Raw genomic sequence first — 19,556 nt, 5'->3', positions numbered from 1 at the left:
TGCTTATGTACTGAAAGTATCTGTATTCCACCTTTCTAGATATAAAAAATCAAGGCAGCCAACAGCATCAGAACAATCAAAACAATCAATCAATGAATTTATGGACAACAGCAAGGTTGTAGACTCTCCTTCATTGGAGAGGTTTAAGCAGAGGCTGGATGGCCATCTTCTCATGGATGCTTTGGCTGAGATTTCTGCATTGCAGGGGGTTGGACTTCAAACTAGATGGCCCTTGGGGTCCCTTCCAACTCTACAATTCTATGATTCTATGAAGCCACCACTTTGCTAACCTAAGCAGGTCTGGGTCTCATCAGTGCCTGGACTAGAGACATCCTGGGAACCACTTGTGATTAAACGTTATAGAACATTATATTTAATAACCTTTAGAGGATCAATGTAGATCCAGCCCAGAGTTCTTATAGTGTTGAAAGAGAGCAGGTCTCATGCTTGAAAAGTAGAATGCAACTAGCTGGACTTATTTTGTCAAAGCATTGTGAATACTAATAATTTTTTTAAATGCCATTTGGTTTATGATACTCTGTGTGCACGGTGTTTTGTTTCATTTGATCTTCATTTGAATCATTTCTGAGACAAAACTGATGAAGGAACGAAACAAGCAAATAGCAAGGGATGCTTTGTGTGGAAAAGCATTCCACATGTGGAAACTTCCTAGCCAGCTTAAATGCTCAGAAATGCTACCAGCCTCACGGAATAAATGCAATCAAACCTCTGGCTCTTTCAGACTGTGTTGATATTGATCACTGAAGGTGATGCAGCTATCCAATTCCTCAATGTGTGTGTGAGAGAGAGAGAGAGAGGGAGAGAAAGAGAGAGAACAACCATGAACACAGACACAGCTGCACACATGATTCATCTTAATGGACAGACATTGTTTTATTGCTGCTGTCTTGTGCTTGTATATCGGCCCCAGAAAAAACGTTTCTCTATACTCTGTACCTTCCTTAATGGAAGTTCTCTCTATCTCGAAGGGGCGTGAAGTCAGGACTAAAAATCATGTCTCCTTACCTCAGGTGTGAGGAATCTGTGGTCTTCTAGATGATGCTAGGCATGTTGGAATGGCATACAAAAGATGAACAAGTGAAATCTGTAATGACTGATTGGGTGAAAGATGTGGGCCATAATATCATGATGGAGGATTGGGAAAGGTTGTGGAAGAAGAATATGAAGTTTACCGCGTGCAATGCTTTAAGAGAAAACATGATGAAAATGATGTATAGATGGTATTTAACACCCGTAAAACTAGCTAAGATTTATCACAAACAAGGTAATAAATGCTGGAAATGTAAGAAAGTAGAAGGAACCTTTTACCATATGTAGTGGACTTGCCCCCAAGTAAAGGACTTCTGGGAAAAGATTTATAATGAAATGAAAAAAGTGTTGAAAAACGCTTTTATTTAAAAAAAACCAGAAGCCTTTTTACTTGGAATAGTCAGAGAGGAAATCCCTAAAAAAGGAATTACGTTTTTTCTGTATGCCACAACAGCAGCAATAATTTTATTAGCTAAAAATTGGAAGAGAGAAGAACTACCAACAGTGGGTGAATGGCAAATGAAGATGATTGAATTTATGGAACTGTCTGAGCTGACCGGGAGACCCCGTGATCAGGGAGGAGAGTCAGTGGAAGAAGACTGGAAGAAATTTAAAGTGTATATAGGGAACAATTGTAATATTGGAAGTGTTTAATATAGATTTGGAAGTACACAGAGGTTGTAGAGGAAGGATATGTCAAGGTATTATACTATATTAGGATTTAGGTATAAGTGTAAAATAAGAAATGAAATGAATGTCAAGATAAAATAAGATGATTGGAATTATGATATAGAAATAAACAAGGAAGTAAAAAATGTTAAGATATAAGAATGAATAATGTGAATTTCTTTTTCTTTTTTGCTTTTCTTTTTCTTAGTATTTTATATTTTTGTGTGTTATGTTTTTGTAATAGGTGTATTTTTGTGTTTTATGTTTTTGTATTATGTATTTTTTTCAGTTTATAAAATGAATAAATATTATTTCCAAAAAAAAAAAGATGATGCTAGGCGATGGCTCCTCTCCTCCCAGACCCGGGGGGGGGGGGGCACAGCAGGTTCACCACACCTGCTTTACTTGAAGATACCTTCATGCAAGCTTTGTTGTGAGATATACCAGCCAAGTCAAAACTCATATCTCCGCGTCACATAAAGCTTTGTACAATTTGACAAAAGGCAACAACTTGAAGCATAGTTGCCTTGCGTTCTGACTCCAGGGCGAGCCCCCGAAACAGTTTTCTGCCAGAGGTAAAGGACAAGATGTCATTCCCTCCCTTCTCCACATACGGAAGCCAGTCCTCAAGGCGGGCTCCTGTCCACTCCATCTAGTATTGAGGCATTGATGGGTAGGTCTAAGAAAGCCTCTGCTCAACTTCTAGACACCTTCTTCGTGTGCCTCCTCCATGAGAGATCCGGAGATTGGCAACATGAGAGCAGGGCCTTTTCTGCAGTGGCTCCCCATTTGTGAAATGCTCTCCCCAATGTGGTTTGGTTGGCGCCTTCATTAAACACCTTCAGGCACCAGGCGAAAACGTTCCTCTTTAACCAGGCCGTGCCCTTTTAAAATGTGTTGTGGAAGAGGGAATTATTGGCTTGTTTTTGTTTTTATTATGTATTTTCTGTTTGTTTGTTTTTAATATGTTGTGAACTGACCTGAGATCTATGGTTATAGGGTGGTATGCAAATTAAATAAATAAAGACAGGCTGAGTGACTGACCGGGGCGGAGGAAAGGGGGCGGGGGCGGTTCACCCCAGGTGTCACCACTGAGGGGGGTGACAAAATGCCGGGGGGGCACTCACTCGAGCCACATGTCTCTCCTGGGAGTGATGCGGTGGGTTGGGTGCCTGCAGGCTGCGCGCTGCCCCAAACGGTTCGCCCGCTGTCTCCCCCTCAGCTGTACGGCAGCTGAGTAAGAGGAGGCAGGCAGACTCCTCGGAGGCCCCATGGAGTGTCCTGCCCCATCTGGCCCTGGCCCTCGGTACTGGGCACATGCGCCGCCCCAGGCACCCGATCGGCTTGCTCCGCCGCTGTGACTGACTGACTTTCTTAAACATGGGTCCCAGGTATTCTTCATTTCCCATCACCCCTGACCACTGGCTAGGAATGATGGGAGTTGTAGTCCAACAACATCTAGGGACCCAAGGTTGGAATTTGGGAAATGGCAAACAAGGAAGGGGTTTTTTTTAAATAAAAAAAAACTTCTCTCCCTGCAGCCCTGCTCCAATTCAGGGCTGCTCTTAAGAAAAAATAGAAAGCAAAGAGGAATCCAATTGTGCATCTCCTGTATCTTATTGAGTCTGACCATGAGTTCTGAAAGCTCCTCAAATTCTTTGGTAGGGGTTTGCCAACATGTACTTTGCTACTTAGCCTTGATCTCACCAAAAACAGCGGATTTAGCAGGGTTCAATGGGAGGCAGGATTTACCAGTGCTTAGAAACTTAACGCATTTCCAATACCCAGACTCAGTTTATTGCACAGATTTGGCAAACTGTGTTTAGCAATGCCGCTCGGTATAAAAGCGGGTTAATGAGCCGTGTTGTGAGGGTACAGCTTTCAAATACTGGTTCAATTACCAAAGGAATATATGTTTAACTAGCTTGATTTCTTTGCCACCTTAGCGGTATATTAGTATTACTAATACCCAGGTCTTAGTGCTAAGTAAATAAGGCTGCCTTCAGACAGGAACACAAGGGGCATGTGACATTGTTCAAATAAGTAACTTATTAACTCATAAAGAAAACTCCTTCCTGAGCTAGGTTCAGCATAAAAATCGACGTCAAATATCAGCAGTCACCTGTGCTGCAGAAGGATATGTTTGGGGACAGATGAGAAGCATTTATTCTTTTTCCAACGGCAATTTAATTTTGTTTAAATGGTTAAGAAAATGCATAATCTCCAAGACTCGGATTTTCATTTAAAGCGACGGTCTCGCAGCCGCAAGTCAAGCGATGACCCTCCTCCCCTCAGTCGTACTGAGAGTACTGGCTCGGTGTTCATCAGGTATGTTAAAAAAAATTCTTTCCAATCGTTCCATGAGTATTTTGACCTAATGGTTTATAATTATGACCTTACCAATGACACAATGGATTATTATCTACTGCTTCTAAATGGGTCACTCAGTGTAGGTGATACATTTCTCCTGAGACGTTAATGAAGTTTCAGTTTTGCATCAAGGATCAGGTCTGGCCAACCTCGGATTCTCTAAAGGCAGACCCCATAATTAACATGTTTAGGGTCACTTTTGGGATAACCGAATAGAGGCAAGCATTTCTGGCACACCCTATTTAATCTAATCTGCAGTTTTAGAGAGTTCAGTCTCAGTTATGAGACGCAAAGTGGATTCACACAAGCTTCATTTTCACTCCCATAGTTCATATGACAGAAATAGGGGTGCATGGAGAATTTGATCTTTATTTGTTCCTACATGAAATGAGCCGACCCACACCTCTCAGACTCATGTGCAGGTGGGAATCACGCTTTCAACTAGATTTTGTCATTTTCTGGATGTTCTAACACAGTTCTTGGCACTTTAAATATATAAATAGTATGCATTTATATGTGCATTCTAGTTTATTTTTTTTAAAAAATGTATAATGTACATTTTATTATTATTATTATTATTATTATTATTATTATTATTATTATCCCACCCTCCCCGGCCAGGGCCGGGCTCAGGGTGGATAAGACCAAATATAAATTACAATAAAATATTGGGTTGCCATATTTCAAAAAGTGAAAATCCAGACACAAAGGTTGTTGAACTTTTTGAGTTATTGAGCTTTTTTTATTATTAAATTCACCAGACTCCACATTCCCAACGTGGGTGGCCATATGTCTGGATTTTCCCGGACATTTAACCATTTTTCTCCCAGACACTGTTTGTGGAGGCCGAATACCAGCTATGTCCGAGACGTATGGCAACCCTAAGTAATGCACCCATGGAACAGAACTGGGTAAAATACATGAAAATGACAGTAGTGGGTTGGAAATAGGCAAATTATCCCATCTCTAGAGCTAATGTGATCTAGCTCCCCAACCCACAGTACTGCCATAGCACCCAAAAGGTGAGATGTGGACCGAAAGAATTTTTGATTTGGATATCCCAGGTTACGAGACACAAGCCCCTCTCCTCACCCCCTAAAAATGCTGGAGCTGGCCCTTTCTAGTGCACTTTAAATCAACTTTGTGATGAGATCTAAGCCTACTCCACAGGTAGCAGGAATTAGTTTCACGGTTGGAGTGTGAAGCTTCCATAAGCAAAAACTTTGGCATCCTTACATAATGCTCTCAAACGGTTGATGAAGCACTTTGATATTGCTGATGTAGCAAATGTGAGAAAATGTACAGAAGCAAATATTCCCTCCCAAATTAGATGTCTCGTTTGAATCAGCTATTGAATATCAACAACTGCCAATAACGCTGAGAAATGTTATCATTTCTGTGTGCTTTGGGTTGAATCAGCAGCAGACAATTAAGTTGGGCTGAATAAAATGGGCACCAGATATCTTGATGGAGGCTGCAGCCACACAACATTTTATTCTAGAATCAATAGAAACTGAGTGCTTGCTTTTTTATATCATAGTCCGCACAAAATCTAGATCGATTGCGTATTTTTGCTCCTGAAAAGTGTTTCTTAAAAAACTAGTTTCGCTGTGAAAATAAAAGCTCATTGCTTTACCCCATGGTGTGTCCCTTTGAAATGGGCACACCTGCCCATTGATGCTGTAGGTGGGAATATACCAAGATCACAATCACCACTTCCTTTCTTCACTTGTGTCATGTGTAAGGAGGAAAAGGCATGGATGACCTAATCATGGGAAGGGTTTCCAAATCCGTATCAAGTAACCACACCTTGTGGACAGCAGAATCTAGAACGTCCTGATTCCTACACTCAAACAAAAGACTTGGACTCACTGTTCAGGAAATCCTGAAAGTTGTATCAAGGAAGTTAGCACATCAGCTCAGGTTACAAGTCGAAGGCTCAAAAGATACCTTGGCAGAGAATAGGATAGGTAGCTAAGCTTCAGCTTGAGCAAAAGAACCCCAATGTATGACGTTTGTCTGCAGACAGCTTCCGGGTCATGTGGCCATTTGTACTTTTGTCCATTTACTGTATTCATTTCCCCCAATTTGAACTATAAAATGGTGGTTTTCTTGAGTCAAAATGAGAGTACCCTGAAACACTTTTGGGGGCGAAAAAAGCACCGGCAAACCCCTCCCCCTTGTCTTAAAATGCTTCTCCCAGTCACCACCTGACCAGGGGCGTAGGAAGATAGGGGCGGTGGGGGCGCAACGCCCTGAGCAACGCGATCCCATGGGCGCCATTGCCGCTGCCAGCCCCCAAACGGCGCACCCCTACCGCCGCCCCAAAACACGGCACGTCCCACCCCCAAAATGCCCGCCCCACCCCCAGAACATGTGCCACATCACTGGGGGCAGCGCACCTGCTCTCCACCCCCGTTGGTGGAGCATGAAGCTCCACCGCTGCACCTGAGCTATCTCCACCCTCACCTAAGAATCTTCCTCGTCCTTGGGCAGATCCTGCCATTCCTGTCTCATTTTCCTTGGCATCACCTGGGGCATTTGTTGAGGATGAGCATGAATAATTCTGGATTGATTTAAAAAACCCGCATTTTTGTGCTACAGATGGGTTAGTGCGTACACAGCCTTAGACTCTGATCTGCTTGTGGTTTATTTAAAGTATTGTATGGCGCATTCTCTGTACCTATGGACAGTCAGTGTTCTCAAGGTACTTGTGGAAGTGGATTGTGTAAAGTTTGCAACGCAGCGTTGTTTGGGCCTTCTGCAGGTCTTGGAACTATCACATCTCATCCTGAAAGGAATGAGATATATACCAGTCCGCCTCCACCACTTAATGAATTTCCTTCTGTTACCCTCCACCCTCAAGTATAAAAAAGGTAACCTGGCTGTTGCCGTGAAAGCTGTTAACCTTGAAAAGGGGAATTGAATTTGTCCAAACCGCACTAGATAAGCACGTTCAGCCATGTATTTCATTCTCTAGCAGTACCAACTTTAATTCTGCACACAGACAGCCAAGCCGAGCAGGTAATCAAAATAAAATAGAAAAACCCTGTCCTCTGATTCATGGTAGATATCTTTGTTATGTTGCTTTCCCCCCTAAACTACAAGACGCGGACCCCACATATTAGTTAAGGGTGAACTCTTCCACACGGTCACCCTTTTTCTTCCTTCCCCAACTTCCAGCTGCTCAAAGGACTCTCAGAACCCCGTTTGCAATCCCACCTTGGGAAAGAAAACCAATCCTATTAGAGTTGAGTAACAGCCAATCAAAACAGTGTGTTTGGCTCTCCTTTTCCCCTGTTAATCAATCTATAGCATTTTTATCCTATACTTTTTCATGAAAAGACTTGGATTTCTCTGAATGCAGGCATACATGTACACACCCACACCCACACAGAGATGCACACTAATTTGTTGTTATTTGCTATAGCCCAACAATCCTGTTTCGTTACAGCAAATGCCTGACCTGCTCTGGATCCTATAATCAATGCTCTTTTTCTAGAGAAAGAGGTGTCGGAACTCACCATGAACACCTCCCTCGTTCTCTTGGGATGGCACCTACTTGAGAGGTGCCAGAATTGAGTTCCGGCAAGTTTTGGCTGAAAAAAATCCCTCCTATAACGGATAGAGCAGGGGTCAGCAACCTAAGGCCCATGGGCCACAAGCGCTGGCCGGCTTCCCATGACGCTGGCTGGCTTCCCATTGGCTGCAGGAAGCTCCTGCAGCCAATGGGAAGCTGCACAAGCCTCCTCTGTGCCAGGAAGGAGCGCTGGAAATAGCGTTTGCGCATGTATGTATGCGTGCGCACACACTCTCCGGCCCATCACGGCGTCTGCAGGACTGTGAACTGGCCCAAGCCACAAAAACTTTGCCAACCCCTGGGATAGACAGAGATAGCTCTAGAACAGGGACCCCAAATTAAGGCCCGGGGGCTGGATGCGGCCCAAGCGCCTTCTAAAACTGGCCCATGGACGGTCCGGGAATCAGCATGTTTTTACATGAGTAGTATGTTTTATTTTATTTAAAATGCATCTCTGGGTTATTTGTGGGGCCTGCCTGATGTTTTTACATGAGTAGAGTGTGTCCTTTTATTTAAAATGCATCTCTGGATTATTTGTGGGGCATAGGAATTCATTCATATATATTTTTAAAAATATAGTCCGGCCCCCCACAAGGTCTGAGGGGCAGTGGACTGGCCCCCTGCTGAAAAAGTTTGCTGACCCCTGTACAGTGTTTAACTATACAGTGGTGCCTCGGTTTATGAACACAATTGGTTCTGGAAGTCTGTTCATAAACTGAAGCGTTCATAAACTGAAGCAAACTTTCCCATTGAAAGTAATGGAAAGTGGATGAATCTGTTCCAGACGGTCTGCGGAGTACTTAAACTGAAAAGTTCATAAACTGAAGCGAACTTTCCCATTGAAAGTAATGGAAAGTAGATTAATCCGTTCCAGACGGGTCCACGGAATACTCAACCGGAAGCGTACATAACCCGAAGCATGGGTGTAATTGGTTCCGGAAGTCTACTCATAAACTGAAGCGTTCATAAACTGAAGCGAACTTTCCCATTGAAAGTAATGGAAAGTGAATTAATCCGTTCCAAATGAGTCCGCGGCGTTTGTAAACCGAAAAGTCATAAACCGAGGTGTTCATAAACCGAGGTTCCACTGTACAGATAATATTTGAAAGCTATCCACACAGTGCCACCAGACAGATACCCTTGGGAATCATAATGATTGTGACCTGAGAAAGATAGAAATAAAAAGAGGCCATCAGGTTTGGTTCCTGGATTGTATTTTTACCTTCAACATCTAGCAGAGTTTACGTTGCTGTTTTGGCCTCACCCAAAAGATGTTTCTAGCAAGGGCGCTATCATTTATACAAGTGCACTTCTTGACATGTCTCCACAATGATGAAGTATCTGTGACTCGGGGATGGAGACGGAATCAATCTAAAATGACTGTGGTGTAGCAAGCAATATTTGTCTGGATCGTGCCCAGCTGACCTGTGTCCCAAATAATGAGACTTACTGTGCAAAAATCGATTCTGCTGCACTCTGATCTCATTTCAAGGGGGCTAATCATATTGGCTGGCGTTGCAGCAAACAGCCAACCATTCTGATCTATTTGCTTCATACGTTTATTTATATACGGCTCAATACTGAAATAGCCTCTAAGCGGTTTACAAAAATAATGAATTCTCTCTCTGTGTGTGTGTACTGTATATACATACTGTATATTTATTATACATGTGCATACACACAAACATCAATTAATCGGGGGGAAACTACAATACAAAACAATAAAATTCCTCAAAAAGCAAAATCCCTGCAGCATATTTTGAAAACCTCTTCAGATCCTCTTGCTGGTAAAGTCATCCGAAGTAGTGTCCTCATCGCTCTGTATCAAGTATGTTATCCCGCTTGGTTTTATTTGTTTTCTAACATAGGCAGATTCCTTTAAATAAATAAATCCCTTCTAAAAATACTTTTGAAAAGACGGAGACAACCCCGTCCGGTTCACAATCCTGTTTTAGAATGCTGTGCAAAAGACGGTTTTTGTAGATTTCTATGTGCTTCCTGAAACGGTTGGTTTGTCTCCACGGCAGGAGAAGCTCTAGTTGCTGGAATTTATTTAGTGCATGGATTGGCTGCAGCAGGCAAGGCTACGTGATGTGACCCCACAACCCCCTTGGACATCCTTACAACATGTGGGGGGGATTTGATTCTCAGACCTAGGTCCCAACCCCCATTCAGTGACGAAAATCATGGGGTGACCTTGAGCCAGTCATTCTCTCTCAGCCACTTGTACGTCATGGGAGTTATTGTGACCGTAACATGGGAGGCTGTTGCCTTGAACTCCTTCAAGGAAAGATGGGCTATAAACGGAGTAAGTGAATGAATAACAACATGATCTGCCAATATATAGCATGTGATGCTGTTTCATAAATTCATCTTGCTACATGTATGCCAACTACTCATGCTGCAGGAAACCAGAGCCAGTCATGGATTTTCTCAGGATCTTACAGTACAGAGAAAAAAATGCCCATATCCATCTGTGGCATTAAGTGCATGAACAGGCACACCCTAAATGTTCAATGCATTCTGCTGAAACTACAGGGTTTTTTTAGTTTTAGTTTTAGTTCAGGTGTGGTGCTCTTTCCTCTTATTTTTATATTACCTGTGGGCAGTCACATCCATTCTTTGAAGTGTAGCTGATTAAGAGTTCGGGTTTTCTCAGTTACTCAGAAGCACTGCTAAAAAAATAGTATTATATCCTTCTTGCTATGCAGCTAGTTACTTCTCACAACTGTATTCGCAAATCTTTGATCTTCTAAGTAATTTAATGAGAGGATTTCAGGCTGGCCAAAATCCATACCATTGTCAGCTATGCGACAGGCAAATGATCCGGGGCAGTAATTAGATAAACAGCTGAAAACTGACAATCAGGAGCCAATGTGGGAAGAGAAAGGTATTCATTTCTCATATATATTTGATTAGTGCTGCTGAAGAGATATGAGTGGTGATGGTGAATAAGGTTAAGACTCCTCCAGCTCTCCTCCTGTAGTATTCTTGGTTTTCAAATACCGCATATATCTAACTAATGTCTCCTCAGTCATACGTATCAGTTCCTCTTCTCCAGAATCCATGAGTAATGCCTGTGCATTTTCTAGACCAAAAGCCTAGAGATGCTGACATCTCAAGCCTTGCTCCTACTTCCAAAGGGAACATTCTTCTCCCTTTGTGCATGCCTTTAAGTAGCTTGAGGTTGAATCCTGACAAGACAGAAGTACTGTTTTGGGGGGACAGGGGGCGGGCGGGTGTGGGGGACTCCCTGGTCCTGAATGGGATAAGTGTGCCCTTGAAGGACCAAGTGCGCAGCCTGGGAGTCATTCTGGACTCACAGCTGTCCATGGAGGCACAGGTTAATTCTGTGTCCAGGGCGGCTGTCTACCAGCTCTATCTGGTACGCAGGCTGAGACTCTACCTGCCCGCAGACTGTCTCTCCAGAGGGGTGCATGCTCTTGTTATCTCCCACTTGGACTACTGCAATGCGCTCTACGTGGGGCTACCTTTGAAGGTGACCCGGAAACTGCAATTAATCCAGAATGCGGCAGCTAGACTGGTGACTGGGAGCGGCCACCGAGACCACATAACACCGGTCCTAGGAGACCTACATTGGCTCCCAGTACGTTTCCGAGCACAATTCAAAGTGTTGGTGCTGACCTTTAAAGCTCTAAACAGCCTCGGTCCTATATACCGGTACCTGAAGGAGCATCTCCACCCCCATTGTTCAGCCCGGACTCTGAGATCCAGCGCCGAGGGCCTTCTGGCGGTTCCCTCACTGTGAGAAGCAAAGCTACAGGGAACCAGGCAGAGGGCCTTCTCGGTAGTGGCGCCCACCCTGTGGAACGCCCTTCCATCCGAGGTCAAGGAGATAAACAACTACCTGACATTTAGAAAACACCTAAAGGCAGCCCTGTTTAGGGATGTTTTTAATCTGTGATATTTTAATATATTTTAGTATTTGTTGGAAGCCGCCCAGAGTGGCAGGGGAAACCCACCCAGATGGGCGGGGTATAAATAATAAATAAATAATAATAATAATCCCCCCAACCTGGTGCATTCATGCTATTTTGCACTACAACTCCCATCGACCTCTGCCAGCATGGCCAGTGGTTAGGGTGATGAGCATTGTAGTCCAACAACATCTGGAGGGCACCAGGTAGAGAAAGTCTGCTTGAAAGAATAGGGTGAGCATTCTTCCACCCAGTTCCATTATCATTACCATGTGAGTATCCCACAGAAGGAAAGGAGACAGGAAAGGAGGGTGAGGGGACCGCACAGATGACAGTATAAAGAACATAAATTACATGTAAGCAAACTGTCCCCCCCACCTTGTTCATTTTTCTGGGCAAGCAAAACTGGGAGATCTGGCATGCCTAAGGAGCAGAGCAGTTTATGAATGACAGCTCTGTCAAGAAGAGCATTTGTCTATGTGTTTGAGTCCAATGCACGATGTTTTACAGATTTAGATAGATTTGATCATGCAGCCTTCCTCCAGAGCTCCATGACTAGGACCGTTCTGGAGAAGGTAAAGTAAATGTTTCATGGTTGTTAATGGAATGTCCTCCTACAAGGCAAGGAGAGATTCTTCTGCCAACTCACAGCATGTGATAGTGGAAACAATCCAGTGGGAGGGAAGTCACCAAGGAGAAGTCATTCAGGAGAAATGCAACGAACGTTTTATGGCTTCACCATAACAAATCACAAGGGTTTTCCCCTCTCCCCCCCCCCCCCCGTCTTTGGAACGGTTCCATCCTGTCATAAGGCCCAGAGCCTAGGGCCTGGAGAGCACGTTGCTTATTAGAACCAGGCAGGAAAACTGGAAGGAGAAGACTAAATGAAAAATAGAGATGATTTTAGGAACAGTGAACTACATGTCAAAACGCTTTCCCCTGGTAGATGCAGCGCTATGGTGAGTAAGAGAGTCTGAAGCATAGGTCACATGCCTTCCTGGGAAAGGTGTTAGGTATGGACAACACTAACTTGAGAGAAAGGAGACAAAGGTCGCAGGTACTGTAGACAGAGGTTCAAAGCCTTTCCATATCAATTGGATAAGAACTAAGGACTAACTCCAAAGCAGACCTGAGCCTAATCCAGGGGACCTCAGGTTGCCAGGGCCTTTAAAGAAGCATTTAACAAATGGGTGCACAAACACTCTGTGTCTTGTCTTTCCAAAGGAGGCCAGAATGCCAAAAAAAAACAACACTACTAAAGAGGTCAGGAGAGAAGAATGCAAACACTTGAGTGTGTACAATGTCAACATACCCTTCAACGTATCCAGGCCAACAACTAGGACTCGCCTCTTCCGGGTTGCACCCCCACTCAAGTCACATGATCCACATGAGAGTATGGAGCCCCAAAACACATGTTTTGGGGGCGCAGTGCTGTGACACATGAGCATGAAACCCCAAAATGGGATGGCCCGATTTAATTGGGGCTCTTGAGGGGTATGATAGTCTAGGACAGAATTCAGTGAACTCGCGATCAACGTGATGGGACCCGGCAAACAAATGGGAATGGGCTCCATCACAAGACATAGGATTTTCCTGCTGATGGCTTCCTGGTATGAAGGCTGTCCATCGGAAGGTTCCACTAGGGCTAGATCAGGGGTGGGTAACCTCAGGCCTGGGGGCCAAATACAATCTTCCACGCTTCTGTATCTGGCCCTCAGGAACCTCCAACGCCATACCTCTTCCCAAGCCACATCATCTCTACCCAGGCTATTCCCCTTACTGGCACTGTTTTGCGCCCTCCTTTTGCCTGGTTGGAATGTGCCCTTGAATTTTGATAATGGCTTTTATTTGCCTGGATGAAGGATGGAGTTTGTGTGGAAACTAGCCTGCTGATCAAAGGCAGAGTTTCCATTTGTTGCTCCACCTGCTTTTGCATTTGACCCTTTGAAGGTTGTTGCTGAGAAGGGCTTTGGCCCTCAGGCTGGAAGAAAGGTTCTCCATCCCTGGGCTAGGTCATTCAGGCCACCTGGATCAGGAGTTCTATCTCAGGTTGGAGAAACACATGATAATAAATCTCATATAGATGGAAGATAGAAGAATAGCTATGGTAGGTGAAGGAGAACCATGAATGGCATTGCCATATAGGGGGAAAACAAATGTGGAGAGGTCTTCCTATGGAACCAGTTGGCATCCCCCTAAACAGTCTTTGGGGTTGCGGCTGGCTATTATGGCTTGCTTCTTAGTTCCTAGAAACAATTTGTAATTAACTAATAACAACAGTGAAATGTTAAAGTCAGAATTTATCACCAGCAGCTGTGTTATATTTCCCTTGGGCTCCAGGAATATAAACAGAACAGGAAGGTGATATACAGAATAAGAGACAAACCTAGGTTCTGTGACCAAACATTGCAATGTCCTATTTGTGTGTGTCTATTTGAAAACATGTGCACTTGAAGTTAGAAATGCACGGCAGAATTTTTATTTTAGATCCATTTGAAAACCATGCCCGAGAACCAAAGTGTTCAGCCTGCCAGAGGTGGTGGTGGCTCGGCTTGTGTTTCTGGAACATTCTATACCCCATGCAGCACAGAAAATCACTTTCACAGCTGCAACTTTCAAAGGTTGTCTGTGTGATGCAGCACAGGAATCTGCTGTTCAATGAAAAAAGGACGGAAAATCTCACCAGATGTGTCCCGAGCCCTTGATGTGCCTAAAGCAGCTCTTTTGGATCCTGGCAAAGAGACAGGACCCCAATTAAACTCATCAAGACCTTTCAAGATGATGCCCTTTTTTTGTTCATTCATTGTGCAGTGGTTTTTCAAATGCAGCATGGGATAAACGCCATTCCTGGAGGTACCACTTGCAGTGCAGCAAAATCACATTTCTCCTGCACTGTATGCTGCAGTTTTGACTTCAGAAAAATAAAAAAATTCCTTCAGTAGCTACCTACCTGTAACTGACTTCAGAAAGTTTGTTAGAACATATCCACAGCAGGAGGAAGAAGAAACGCACTACAAAATTAGCTACAAATTTACAGAAATGATACATGGCATTTTATAGTCCTGTAACTTGCCTTAATATATTCCTCATAGATGTCCACAGTGGAGATAGTCCCTCCCTTGATGAACCATAACCCCTAGATTTCACATTTTAAAAACAATAGATTTCTAACATTTGAAAAACCTGAGATGAGACAAAACGTACTCATTTCTTCTTCTCATTATTTTTGAGAAATTAGCCTGTTTCCCCTTTTGTTTTGTTTTTAATGTCCCCCTCCCCAAAACATCCTTGCAAAAGCCCTTGTTATTCCTTAAGGCACAAACCATCTATCAAAGACTGACTTGATAATTCTGCCTTGTCTGATTTGAATATAAAATGCCAATTTATCCATGTACATAACACCCTATAAATATTGGCTTTCCACTGTGTGGCCTCACCACCAGTTCCCTCCCTCTGGTATGCACAAAGCACTTAGGGAAGAAGCAGATTTGAAGGCAGTTTCACAAAGATAAGAAAGAGTGGGAGCCTCTGCTTCTTAGCATTCTCCAAAGTGCTGTGCGAATGATAGAAATTCCTGTTGCTAACTCTCTGCGAACGTTGGAAGGCTTCGGGGAGAATCAGGACTTTGTGCCAATCTAACATTCTCCAAAGTTCAGAGCAGATGGGTTAAGGCCTCAAGATCCGGAATTATGCAGGATTTCAGAATGGCCATGAAAAATATGAAGAACGGATCTCAGTTCAACAAGTAAAAATAAATAAATGTAACAATGGTAGATTTGTTCAAGCGGGTACTGCTCAGCCCTACATGTAGCATTGCTATATTCTAATCTAAATCATGGCTACAATGTCATGCTAAGTGGGCGAGATGCAATTTTGTTAATCATCTAGATGGGCCGTTTAGGGTGTGGATTGCTTGACTGAATAGTGGCTTGCAATTGTGCTGCGTTTGCTTTTCACAGAGATGTTTTCTCCGCATCCATAATACATAGGCTATTAAGACTACATAATAATACAGCTACTATTGAGCTGCGTAGTTGCGTAACAAGATCTTGCCGCAGAATAAAAGCTCACAGTTTGAGAAGATTTTCCATCTGCATTGGCAACTGCTCAGTTTCCTATTTATCTTTTATAAGACTCTGCGGGTTTGAAACTTAAGGCCCCTTTAAAACATTAATTTTTTAATGGCAGTTGAATGGGGAATAGTTCATTGACTTCACTCCTCAAAAATCTGGAGCCCCGTGTAAGAATCCATCTTGTCCAAATTTGCACAGGTTCCAATCCATGGATTCTCCAAGTGGTGGCATTATGTATAAAGTTGCCAGGTTCAGCCTCTAAGAGGACTTCTGTGTCTTTACGAGTTGCAGAGAGCGAAGGGAGAATGTCACCAAGTCTGGCTTCTCTCTTTGTTGCCACAGGAGCCAGGAAATCTGCACCTGACTGAATTGTCTCTTAAAGAATTACCCTCGGGATCTGGGCCTGGCAGTTTTCAATTTGATTCTGCATGTCTTGTGCCTGTTTTGCAGTTCCCGCAGAGGAGCAGTGCAAATGGAAATGCTTCGCATCCATAACTCTGGATGGGAAACAGAGAACAGGTTGTGGGATTGCATTCTTGTTTCTCACTCTCCTTTGAAGTCTTTTCAACTACTGTACTCAGTTCATTTAGAGATCTGATTAGCCCTAATCCACTATTAACACCAACAGGGACATCAATGTCCTATCCAGCATCCATAGTGTTACTGGCCACCCCAATTGCTGCTGGGCAGTAGCAGGATTCTAGGGGTCTTGGCACTTAACCAGGGCTTGTGTTTCTTGTGGAAAATGAGGCACAGTGGAGACTCTTGTCTTTGTGAAATATGGTTTATTTTACAATATTTAGAACCTGAATCTTGACACACAGAGAGTTCACAACATTTACATCTCCAGAGGGGCTTGTCCTTCCCAACAGGGCAACATTGGATCGAGAGGCATCCTAAGCGCCACTGCCGTATCGCTCTGTAACAGCCTGCTCCAACCAGCCAGCATTTCGGCCGTCCTTCAGTCTCCTCATGGAGTTCTTCCTGCTGCTTCTTCCCAGAAAATCCCTGCTCCCCAAACCTCTTTGCCTGTGGTTACATCATGCCCCTTGTGACCCTGACAACCTGCCCCTCTCAATTCTTCTGTTTCTGTCCACTTCTCAGCTGCAGGAAGGACAGCACCTGCATGATCAATCGTTCTTAATGGCCCGGTACTTATGTTTTCCTTGTGTTTTTCATAAGGGCGTCGCTATCAGCAATCTCCTGAACAGGAGAACTGGTTCAGCCTGTATTTTTCACTGGCCTGGCATCTTCCCTTCATACTCCAAAAAGCAGCTAAATTCTACCCCAGCTGGATTAGCTCAGTTGGTAGAGCACCAGACTCTTAATCTCTGGGTTGTGGTTTTAACCCCCATGTTGGGCTTAGACTCTCCCTGCACACCTTTTGTCGTCTGTAGTGGAAGCACATAATTCGTGCAGGAGTAAAGCACATGTCCTGATGCCCTCCGGACATTGTGGGATACAAACCATATCAGCACCAGCAAGCATGCCCATTCCATAGCCCATTCCTGAGCAACAGCCTCTGATTAATGAATGGGAAGCAGTCCAAAATTGATTGGGCCTGCAGTAATATCTAAATAAGCCAAGAATCTTCCATGCTACGCTGAGTACGGATACCTGAAGAGCAATTGAGAAGGGTCTCTCTAAGGACTGGTAGCCACTTTGAAATCTGCACGACCTACTTTTGTCATTCATAGGGATTTAGTCTTTGCATATTACCGACCACCAAAGACCAAGTTAAATTATGCGTTGACTCTTGGCCAGACCGACTGAGCCTGATGGAACTGGAATCCAACAACATCTGCACAGCACTATGCCAGACCCTCCAAGTGTCCCTGCTTTCCAGGGAGAGTCCCAGCTTTACAGAAGCCGTCCCAGTTTCTGATTTGATCCTGGAACATCCTGCTTTTCCTCAGAGCGTTCCTATTTTCATCAGAGAAATGTTGGAGGATATGGTAGGATGTCCCTGTTTTCATTGGAGAAATGTTGGAGGGAATGGAGTTATGCGACCCTCGATCCGAGGAGATAACTACACAACTTTTAGAAGACATCTGAAGGCAGCCCTGTATACGGAAGCTTTTTTTAACGTTTAATGTTTTTATATACTGTATGTTGGAAGCCACGCAGAGTGACTGGGGCAACCCAGTCAGAGGGGTGAGGTATAAATAATAAAATTATTGTCATTATTATTCTGGAATTGGATGTCCCTATTTTCATCAGAGAAATGTTGGAGTAGGCCATGGTGGCTACTCCTGCTGTATAATATACTACACAATAGCTGCCTGCAGCCTCTGTTTGTCTGAGAGTGCTGCAAAGACTGTTAATATATTACTTGCAATGCTTAGCTTCCTAAAGGAAGAGAGGCATTTGGATGGACTTCATGTGAGTTCAGTGAATCCATATGCATACACAATGGAGATAAAGCAGGGTTCGCTAATCTGTTTTATTGGACCAATAGTACAATTGTGCAGACTATTAAGTTTCAAAGTTCTTTGCAGGACCAAAGCGGACAAAGCAAATATACTAAGAATTAAACTATTCTGATAGGCCCAGGGCAGAGACTCTCTTATGCATCTGTGTTCTGGTTTATTGACTTGGAATCATAAGGTACCAGGTCTGAGCCCGTGTGCAAAGTTAAGGTTTTTTCCTATCATTAGGACAATTTTGCCAATGCAATGTGCTGGGAGTGGGAGCATCTTGCCCAGGGCTCCTAGCAGTCAGACACCAGAACTAGTTACAGGTAGGTAGCCGTGTTGGTCTGACGTAGTCGAAACAAAATAAAAAAAATTCCTTCCAGTAGCACCTTAGAGACCAATTAAGTTTGTCATTGGTATGAGCTTTCGTGTGCATGCACACTTCTTCAGATACACTGTATATAAGATCTCAGGACGCAAGGGAGAAACGTGCTAAGAGGAAGGCACGCTTGGCAAATCCACACTGTGATCAACTCCCACCTGGAAACCTATGTCCCCACTGTGGAAGGACGTGTGGATCCAGAATTGGCCTCCACAGTCACTTACAGATCCATTGTTAAAATCGTGTTTATGGAAGACAATCTTACTTGGCTACGAGTGATCACCAAAGAAGAAGAGAGAAGAAAGAATATAAGGGTCTGGTGACTTCTTTTACAGTGTATCTGACTTCTGTTTCAGTGTACAGTGGTACCTCTACTTACGAATTTAATGTGTTCCGAACACACATTTGTAATTTGAAAAATTTGTAAGTCGAATCCCATAGGAATGCATTGGGAGGAAATATTCGTAAGTAGAAGCAACCCTATCTAAAAATTCGTAAGTAGAAAAAATCCTATCTAAACAGCATCCAAGATGGCGGACGGAGCTCCATTCGTAAGTAGTTATTCATAAGTAGAGGTACCACTGTATCTGAAGAAGTGTGCATGCACATGAAAGCTCATACCAATGACAAACTTAGTTGGTCTCTAAGGTGCTACTGGAAGGAATTTTTTATTTTGTTTAGGCACCAAAACGTTGTCTTCTGTGTCACCAGCACTGTCTTCTGACTGGAAGCATTGCAAGCTGAATGTTGTCTTCAAGATGTTGTCTTCAAGAGGCCATCTAGGTTTCAGTAGCTGCCTTCCTGAATATCCAGTCAGCTGACCCCATGGGAAAGGAAGAGCTCAATTGGGTTTCTTTCCTGGATATGGAATGGCTTGGCTTCCCAGTTCTCCTATGAAGCTCAAAGGGGTTTCCAAGCGAAACTCTATTCATGGCCGGCCCTACGGCCAGGCTGGGTGGTGCAGGGCGCCACGGCGCCGGCCCGCTAGGGGGGGCGCCGGCCGCGCAGCAGCGCCGGCGGCAGGAACGCTGTGCGCTAAGCCAGCCCGCCCGTCGTGCAGCAGCGCCGTCGGCAGCCGCA

General features: G+C 43.9%; 1 protein-coding gene across 1 annotated transcript in view; it reads left to right on the top strand.

Moving 5' to 3' along the window:
- Positions 1-3,810: 3,810 nt before the first annotated feature.
- GRAMD2B (GRAM domain containing 2B) overlaps positions 3,811-19,556 on the top strand; it is a 63,711-nt gene continuing 47,965 nt past the window's right edge. The window contains exon 1 of the mRNA XM_035099659.2: positions 3,811-4,047. Within this exon, the coding sequence (XP_034955550.1) occupies positions 3,920-4,047 (128 nt within the window). The 5' untranslated portion in view covers positions 3,811-3,919. The remainder of the gene's footprint in view (positions 4,048-19,556) is intronic.

The sequence above is a fragment of the Zootoca vivipara genome, chromosome 11, assembly GCF_963506605.1.
Source record: "Zootoca vivipara chromosome 11, rZooViv1.1, whole genome shotgun sequence".
In the NCBI taxonomy this organism is placed as follows: domain Eukaryota; kingdom Metazoa; phylum Chordata; class Lepidosauria; order Squamata; family Lacertidae; genus Zootoca; species Zootoca vivipara.
This window is presented reverse-complemented; position numbering and strand designations above follow the sequence as displayed.